This window comes from Pomacea canaliculata, linkage group LG9 (genome assembly GCF_003073045.1).
Source record: "Pomacea canaliculata isolate SZHN2017 linkage group LG9, ASM307304v1, whole genome shotgun sequence".
NCBI lineage: Eukaryota > Metazoa > Mollusca > Gastropoda > Architaenioglossa > Ampullariidae > Pomacea > Pomacea canaliculata.
Window position 1 is genome coordinate 25144437 of NC_037598.1, and position 9874 is coordinate 25154310.

General features: G+C 37.4%; 1 protein-coding gene across 1 annotated transcript; it reads right to left on the reverse strand.

Annotated features, from left to right (window-relative positions):
* Window positions 1-3155: 3155 nt before the first annotated feature.
* LOC112571458 lies at window positions 3156-9734 on the reverse strand. The gene is given in 9 exon segments (XM_025250436.1): window positions 3156-5015; window positions 5346-5494; window positions 6077-6251; window positions 6868-7077; window positions 7425-7648; window positions 8086-8135; window positions 8138-8231; window positions 8643-8896; window positions 9085-9734. Coding segments are annotated over 9 exon segments (1722 nt in total). The 5' UTR covers window positions 9332-9734; the 3' UTR covers window positions 3156-4696.
* Between the last annotated feature and the right edge of the window lie 140 nt (window positions 9735-9874).

A 9874-nucleotide genomic window follows, 5' to 3' on the forward strand; every position in this document is an offset into this window, starting at 1 on the left:
TTCGATTAATATTTGGCAGATTCGAAATTGCGCGTGCACACACAACCGGAAGTGGTCGTGGTCTGGCGCCAAGTGCTTGACCTGTATATAAAGGGCAGATAACTCGCCACCCATCACGATCCCTGCTTGTCTGCCTATAGCTGACCTTGTTAGGTCCTGGCGGGCAGTAGTTCCTCTTGACCAGACAAGGTGTATAAAGGTGTGTCCAGGTGGAGTGAGTAATTGTTTGTATGATGGTTGTCTAGAAACATTTGCCGACAGTCCAACGTTCGCCATCATCATCAGGACCGTTAGGTGCACACGGCACGTTTCACGGCGTGTGGTGTTGAGAAGTTGTGTGCCACCACGTTCTCTGAGGTCAAAAATGTCTTCTTGTGATGAAAAACCTGATTGTCTTCAAACTATAGCTTCCAATCGAACAGACATTTGACATTTTGCATCAGAAGGTCTGATTGCTAAAGCTGTCGGTACGTGTCGCATACACAGAGCTTTCAACAGTGTCTGGAAATTTAGAGGGTTTGGTCGAACTTTCCTGCAGTGAGTCTTGCCATTTTTCCCGGTCGAAAAGCATGTTTTGAAAGTAATTGTTATTCTTTTATCGTTCTTCAATTCGTTCCATTCTCACTGTGGACAGTCATGCATGTTGTGGACTATGGTTGCTGCCGTCCCCTGCTGCATGCCTGTCTCACAGCGATCTGCCGGAGCTACTGGTCACATACATGTCTTGTGTACAGAGCTAGCTGTTATATATATCTGGAATACTTGCAAGGCAATGCTGCCATACATAGCAGTGGGAAGGCAACCATGTTTTAATATCAGGTAGCGGACAAGTGTGTTTCACTGGCCTCCACAACTCTCCACAGTCGTAGGAGGCTGTCTATGACTACCCAACATGCTGATGGTTGCCTCCAGTATTTCAGTCCGGAAATTCTTGAACAGAATCTGGCTATTTCTCAGTGATTATAAAAATAAACTGATGATCTTACTACAAGAATTTGGCTAGTTTTCAGTAATTCTAAAGCTTACTCCATCCAACTGTAAACACTCCCATGTCATTGGTGAAGCTGGTAACCGTGTTTTCAATGTGTAAAGGATCACACCAAAAAGAAGAAAAACACTTGTCCTCAGTTCCTCGATTTCAGATGGCAACTGCTCTGAGGGAAGAACGTGCAAAGTCGTGTAAGGAGACTGTCCACTGAAATTGTAGATATCAAGTTTTCTGTAGACTGTGCTGTAAACATTTGTTTAGTTATTTTTGTGAGCTTGCACTTAGGGATATACAAGGGATTTATGATTATTATAAATAAAATATTTACACTGCTTAATACATACAAAAGCTGTGGATAGTCTCCATTCCGTTGGCCACATTCCTAAAGAATTTAAGGCTATGTGTGGATTGCACAGTCTCATGTTACTTGTCTCGCCTCTGTCTATAGTTTCTCTCTCTCTCTGACCTCTTTTGGGCAACGACTCCAATGACATTTACATGCATATATTTTGCTGTTTATGATCTTAAATAGTTACTGATACTTTCCATCAAAAGAATGGGTCTGAAAGGGAACATTATTCGGTTTGTTCTGCTTTTTTTCTTTGCAGAATAAAGTGATTTTTAAAAACTATTCTTAAATGCTAGGGCAAAAAAATCATTTGAATTCTTTTATTGTTCTTCGGAACATTTGGCTTTCGTTACGATGATATACCAAAGCCAAATTACATTTTTATTACACAATGTACGAAGTGTGGTCAATCTGAGTCGTTATATTATTAAATTTTTGTCCATGATAGAGATTTCCGTCATGTCTTATGCCATTTTGCAGCACATCCGTCCAAACCTGTTATGGAAGGGAGCGTGGGGATGGGGAAATATTTTTGTTGCAATTTGCAGGCTGTCCAGAAGCGTGTTGAAAATAAAACTTTTATGTCACAGCGTCGTGTTTAATCTGTGCATGCTCTTGACCAAAACCAGAATCCCTTCATACTAGTGACTGCAGTCTGTAAAATTATCAGTGACACTAAGTTTTGTTTCAAGCTTAAGTCTGGTAAAAGCGATGAATTGTGCTTGCATAATACAGGGCTTCTGCTAAGGCTAAATTCTTTGGGGTCCCAGGGACCCCTTCTTCAGATTTTAAGGGGTCTCTGTTCTTCGCCCATATTTGAATGGGACCCCATTGACGAAAATTGAAGGGTCCTCCGAACTTTTAATGCGTACTGTACGCAATTTTTTGCGTAAGCGGAAGCCCTGATAATAGTTTATTGCTCAGCATGTTTGCTCTCCCATATAGAATACTTATCTTCGCCACAACTTCATAGACTTTAAAAAGGCATTTGACAAATATAAATATAAAATGTTATGACGGAATTCAGTGTCGTTGAGGAGATGGAAACTTTGTAAAGAGCATGTTTGAGCCCTGCATTACGTTATAGCCAATTGCGAAACTTCTTTCAAACACTAGGCAACCGTCAAGGAGGCATCGTGTTATCTGTACACCTGTCCTGCTAATCTGTTTAGAAAATATACAACAACTCCTTAAAGACCATCGCATATCCTCAGATGCGGTGGGAGTTCCATATTAACCCTGGACTTTGCGGAAGACATTAGTATGACATCAGACAACAATAACAAACTAACTCTAAGACCTCACAGACTGACAAGCAGTGTGAATGCTTATGGAGTAGGGACCATCAGTGGGAAGAGTGATGTCATGGCTAATGCAACTGGTTGAAACAGAGATCCACGTCAATGGAGTACAGCTCGAAGAGGTGAATATCTTCAAGTACTTGGAAGCCATCCTTACCAAAGATAGCAGCAACAAAACATGAATCTGAAAGGACCTAGCAAGACTTGCTTACTGCCCTCCAAAACAAGGAAAGAGCCATGTCAGCAACTGGGTCTGTCCTAGTTACTTCTGACCACTCACAGACCAATACAGACAGTTGGTTCAAGTCAAGGGACAAATGATGATAATGAATTATTTTAGTTTTTACTTGATGTTTGTGAGTCATCTGTGACTGAATTTTGATGCCTGTCACCAGCTGGCATGAAATTTCAAATTCTGGTTTATCTGAAAACAAAGTGGTGACAGACACATCATGAAAGGTGTGTCTATATTTGAAAGTCAAGACAATCTGTGCTTGGAAGCAAAATAACAAAAGGATTTGATAAAATAAAATGTTTTATTGTACCCTTAACAAATACATATAGTGACATTCAAATATTAGTAAAGTGTCACATTGAAACAAATTATTATACATTACACATGTGTCTTCATCTTTCTATAACAGTGACCAGCTACATTAGGAATATAATTGAGTGAATGGTAATAAATCTGAGTTAAAACATTTTATAGCACTGAGCTGTTATTGCCAACGTCCAAAAAGTATCACACATTAGAAGAAAAAGTAACAAATAATCACAGTAATGAGCAATAACTTGAAACAGTTACCAAAGGCAGAGGAAAAACATAACATGATTTTGTCATCATTGGTAAAATTATAATTTATCACAGAAAAAATGTAACTTTGTCCGGTTTGCCCCCAGTGGAGCATAGGTCCACAAAAAAAGTAGCTATACACATTATTATTAGGGCAGTGATGAAAAGTAGGACACATAAGAATGTTTAAGCATGAAACAATGAATTCTTTATAACATATAAACTAAAGGAATTTAAATAATTTAAAAACCCATGTAGCTCCTAACAGTCACTGATTATGGCAGAACTGGGTACAATGCCACCTTCTCCAGATAAAAGGCTAATGAAAATAGACTGTTTTAAAGAGCTAATTTGACAGAATTTTTCTTAAAGGATGCCCTGCATGTGATTTTTATGTGAGCATGGACCATTTTTTTTTTATTAGTTGCATGAAAGCTGTGAGTGGTGGCATCTCGGAGAAGAGGGTTGTCTCAGCTGCACAATGTACACGTACCTCTCTTCAGCAAAATATCAGTTTACAGTCTGCTCTGAGAGGTGAAACCATATAGTTCAAAAATGTCATAAGCTAAGACATGTGAGAACATGAGTGCGGATGCAAGTATTTAATTTAAACATGATAGCACTGCATTGCATCCATTATACATAATACAGAAGAGCTATAAATTTTGAAATTCAATAAAGCTTAAAATAGATCTCAAAAGTGGATTAAAATCAATATAATACAAATAACATTTTACAAAAAGTCAAGCAGTTATGACAAACATAGTTGACAGTAATAGAATAGAATGCACACAACATTGATAAGAAGTTACAGCCCGCAGTAGCTTTTCAATGAAAGATAATTTTTATGCACACCTCAGCTCCTTTACATGTCAGATTTGAAAAAAAAAACAACCCAAAAAACAGGTCCTAGTGTTTAGATTTACAAAATTTGTTTATAATTATTTCTTAATTATTTACAGGTATTCTTTTAATTTTATAATTCTGTTGAAACTTGTTGGTATCTTCAATTTAGCTAAGAGCTATGAGTCAGCATGCATCTGGATGATACTAAAATTCTTCATAAAAATAAAAAAGTCTAAGTGTATCATATAAACAAGAATTAAATGTAAAAAAAAAAGCAAATTTATATCATTAACAAAAACATGGATATAGGTGTGCACACCTGTTCCTTTTGAGTTTAGGTCATTAGATTATAAATACAATAATAATCAATCAGTCAAGTATGCATGATGACTGTTTTCCCTAAGGCTTTTGCTTTCCTTTTAACTTTCTATCTGTTCTGTCAATGCTGTTCTCAGTCTGCTAAATACACTAGCAAGGCCATCCTCCTTGATGCTTTTCTCTGTGGAAGAAAGTTCTTCTCCAAAACTGGCTGAATGCGATGACAACAGGCCAAAAAGGCTGTCCAGTTTGGTCAAGTCTGGCCGAGAACCTTCCAGTCTAAACTGCAGTGGTGAGAAACCAAGGTTTTTAAGCTCCCTAACCATTTGCCCTTCATCATGCTGCTGACGAAGAAATGAGACAAAGACGAGTTGAGCTGGATAGATTTCATCATGATATTTCTTATACAGCGGTGAAAACCTGTTGGTAAATATAAAAAAAAAATCTTGTTACACATCAGCCACACTAAAGGAATTTTACAAACATTTAAAAAAAAAAAAGGAAAAAATACCACTTATTTTCAAATACTAGTCATATCTTCATTCTAATAAAAAGAATTTTTAAACAAGAAGAAACTGTTTGCATCTTAGATTGTTTCATACTGCTCAACTTGTCAGCGGTAATGTCTCTCTGTTGCTCCTCTATCCACACCCTACACACATGCATGACAATGTAAATTGAGCGAAATATCTTTAACATGGTGACACCATACATGCAAAAATATAACTAGTAAACACATCAGTGGCAAACCTATGCCCTTTGTTGTCTGATGAATTCTCTTCTTCATCGGTGACTACGATGAAAGTCTTGATGACTTCTTTGTTCTCATAAAATGGCAACAAGCTGGCAGCAGGGGCAGTGCCTCCGTCTGCTTGTGTTGTCATAGCCAACTTTAAGACCTAACAAAGGATATTACCAAAAGTCATAGCCAGCTCTAGGAATCGATAAAAAGAACATCACAAAAATAAAATCAGTGCTAGATGCAGTGAGAAAGAGAGAGGCAGTAGGGAAGAAAGAGAAAGCCAAGAAGAATTCAAGAGGTCTAAACCTGTTTTACATTTGTTACATAAAAGCTTACAGCCTATAGGTCTCATGTAACTATTTTAAGAATGATAAAAGGCTCAAGGTGTTATCCCGTCAATGAAAAAATAAATAACTGAATATCAATATCTTAATTTAACATTTTAATAATCTTTCTTATGTTTTGATAATTTATCTTCTATTTTAGAGATGCTTTTTGAAACTTTAAAATTCTGACTGGAATTAGAATTGCAATGTAAGGGTGTTTTGATGTCATCTTTAAACCTTCTAATGCATGAACTCTTTACAAGCAGTTAAAGTAATATTTTACTGTTAGGTATTATCATCATTATTATCCTCAGTTATTACATCATTACTCCACAAATATCTGCCCACCCAACTTACACACCTTGATTCCTTCTATAAGTATCTTCCCACCTAACACAAACACATACACACACCTCTTCAATAGTTTTTGGAAGGAAGGGAGCATCCCTGGTCTCTGTATTGAAAAACACAAGCCGAGCTGACGTAATAGCAGTCAAGAGACTTGCTATAATTGTGCTAGTGCGGATGGCAACTTCCATTGACCCAGATGCATCACCAATGACCACAATTGGAGCTTCGAGAGGTAGACTGTATGAAAGTAAAAAAAAAGAAAAAAACACACACTCTGTCATAAGCATTCTAAAATCATTGAAATGTGTAGATAACTGAAAGGACTTTCATTACCTTGCAAATGTTGATTAAAACAACTGATGAAAAACATGAAGGTCCAATAAAACTGGACTTGAAGGAAAGCTATGCCCTAGCAATGTATATGTTGCAAGACAGATTCACTCTTTACAGACTGAAATAAAACCTACAAAATTTGGTGTCCTGGATTTAGTATCTGCTTCCAGACTCACTACCCCAAACACAATGATGTTATGCAAAATCTCTGGTTGGAAACTTGTAGTAACCCTGGGTTTAACCAATGAATGGGTGATAAATGTGTGCACATGTGTGAATTGAATCTTGACATATAGCCAATAAATTTCAAGGTAGGTAACTTAATTGAGAACTTATTCCACTTTTGATCACAACAGTTTCTCCTCTGGAGCAATAGATATTTTTGGCAGAAAATTTATAAAATGTCTAAATGATTGCAAGTTCAGCTGTTGGTCAGTAGCATTTATTCAGGCCCTGAAACTACCAATTCAGTACAATGAGACTAACTTGAACATCTCAAGTTCGATCTTGTCTAGCTTACTGTATTGATGTCAGTCGAGGCTCTGCCAGCTGGATGAGGTAGGGAAGGAAGCTGACCTTACTGTTGGAGGGAGAGGAACTATTCACCATCATTTTAAATGTCAGCAGCCTCTCAAGCAGTTTTCCACTGGGTAGATTTACCGTTTCCCCTCCATCAAGACGTCGTTGTACAACCTCATCTACTGGTGCACACTTTAGATCTTCATACCACCTGATGAAAAGATCAGTTTCAAAGTTTTTTTTTATTAAACACTACAGTTATCATTTTTAATTGTTACTATCAAGATACTTTCCTTTCTAACAATTATTAATGATACCAGTTTATTCACTATAAACTTGTAGGACAAATTGTCCACATTTTGACCCCTTCCCAACTCCCTTTAGTTCACAACATACTTTTCCCATGATCAATAACAACTGCTTTCACTACATAACTGATCTTGGAAATTCCTTTCATTAATGAGGAAAAGATGAAAAAAAATGCTACATGAAATTTGTCAGCAAGGACAAAAGAAACGGAAGTGACATGCCATAGATGGGAAATCCTTCTTGACTTACCACAGTACCGTGTCCAGCTTTTCCTCATTCTCAGAGATGCGGGTTTTCGCTTTCTCGGACAGCACGTCCTTGAACTGCTTTAGGTGACTGTAAGGAATCTTAAATTCCATAACCAGCTGATTGACATTCTCTCTGTTGATATCATGGCACCTATGTACCATGCTTTCTTCTGGTGCTTGTGCTCCAAAGCAGAATGGCAAAAACCATGGAAGAACTAAAAAGTCCTATCAAAAAAAAAAAAAACCCCAAACAAACTTACTTGCTTTGTTAACGACATAAGTATCAATTACCAATTATTATGTACAATCAAAAATGTGTAGTGCACTAAATGAAATAACACAGTAAACATTAATCATTATATTATGTACAAAATTCTAATGACAAAATACATTGAATTCAAACTAAAATACTGCAGACTCTGTAAGTCTGGGAAAGGTAAATTAGTAAAGAAGAGATGAACACCACCCTTACCGAACAAAAAATGAAACCCAGAGATAACTAATCATATGTCCTTAACACCTCACTTTTCATGATAACATTGCAAGGAAAACAAATATAATGCTGCACTAGGTTTAATTTATTTTAAATCATTTTGAGACAGAAGGGTGTAGTTCTGTTGTAAGACATACTATGAAGTGCTTTATTTATTATTCAAAAATACCTTCTCTGGGTTAAAGTGACAAATGTCAGCCAGTTTCTTCCAAGGTTCCTTGGCAAGTGAAGAGCACAGAACTCAAGCTCCTCCTTGGTGAAGCCCCGTACCCAACGTGCAACATGCTTACACACTGCACCACTTGCAGACCCCACCTGATAAAAGAAAAATGTTTCAATGAGTTACTTTAACTTTTTAATGAAAACATGTAAATTCTCTAAGCAAATACCAAAGCAAACTGGTCTCATTGTACACTTTATATGAAATGCCTAGCGTTTTATCCAACAGGAATATCTAAAAGAAACCTTTCACATACAGACGTAAAGAGCATATTATTGAAAAAGCCCATGTAACTGTGCATCAATATCATCCATAACTCTCATTTTATGATGACTTTCTTTATATACCATTCAATTTGGGATCATCACTACCATAATTAAATATTACAAAGCCATCTTTAATTTTCACTTGGTGTCATAAAAATTAAACTGTAGAGTACCTTAATTGATCTCTTAAAAACAGAATATTTAAAAAGTATGCAAAAGCAAAAAGGAAAATATGCTCACCGATGGTTTCAGAGCTGTCAAATTATCAATGTCTGACTTGAGTTTGCCAATTTTCCGAGGCCTAACTTTTGTCGCAGACAGCTGAAGCTGCTTTAGCTTCTTTTCAAGGACCCTAATTTGACGACCAGAGTCCAGCAAAGATATTGCCTTCAGCACCTCCACCAGACCAAACTGATCACGGTTTTGCAAAAGGGCATCTGCCAGCTCATAGTCATTCCTAGCCCATGCAACGGCCAATGCTCTCACTCTTGAATCTAGAAAAAAAATGTTAAAGTTTAGTTTGAAAAAATACTGTATTAGTTGCTGCATTCTTCATTTCAATATTCTGATGCAAAATAGTTGGTATGAGCGACAAGAAACAGTATTTTAAAATTGCATGAAACATGTGTTACATACTCTCTGTGTACCCATTTCCTCATCACTTGAAACATATGTAACTTACTTTGAGCAATGGCCACTTTGTTTTTTTGAAGGACAGCTAGTGCTGCTGCGTATCGTGGCCTGTTCTTCTCTTGTGCCTTCAGATGGTCCTCTGTGGATACAACACCAACAAAAAATTCTCTGGGATGTGTGTCGATATCCACATCTTCTTGTCGAGTTTCCTCCTTGCTTTCTGCGGTCGGCTGTCTCCTCCCTGCCGATCGCCCTCTTCCACCTCTTCTTCCTCTGCCGCGGCCTCGTCCTCTCATTGTAACTTGCCCAAAATACAAGATCAACGAGTAATGGTCGAGGTATCAAAATGGTGAAGAAGGAAGATTAAGAGGTTCTTCTACATCCTGTTGCTATGTGAGGTTCCTCTCCCGGGTACACCACGTTTATAGCTACACCCAAACAGGGTTAACTCTGTCTTGCGCAACCATACGGCAATGACAGTGTAGGATGTAGTAAAAACAATAACATTGACTAGAGATTGCGGAAGAAAATTATCATGTGTGTTATTAGCCAAACTGGCAGCTGTTGCAATAAGTTTGCAACTCTCATGATTCATCAAGCGATGTTATTAGGATCTTTATCGCGATTCTGTCCTCAATACAACTAGTGTTCATTCCTCTTGAAGGCCTGCAAACTTGAACACACGTACAAGCACGGCCATCTTGCACCATCAAGACCAATTAAAATGTTTAAATCACTAACATGCAGGCTGCTCTTATTTAAAAGCAATATTGTATAATATTAGTATTATTATATTTCACTGCATGCATCGTAACTGTATGCTAGCAGATATGGGGTTA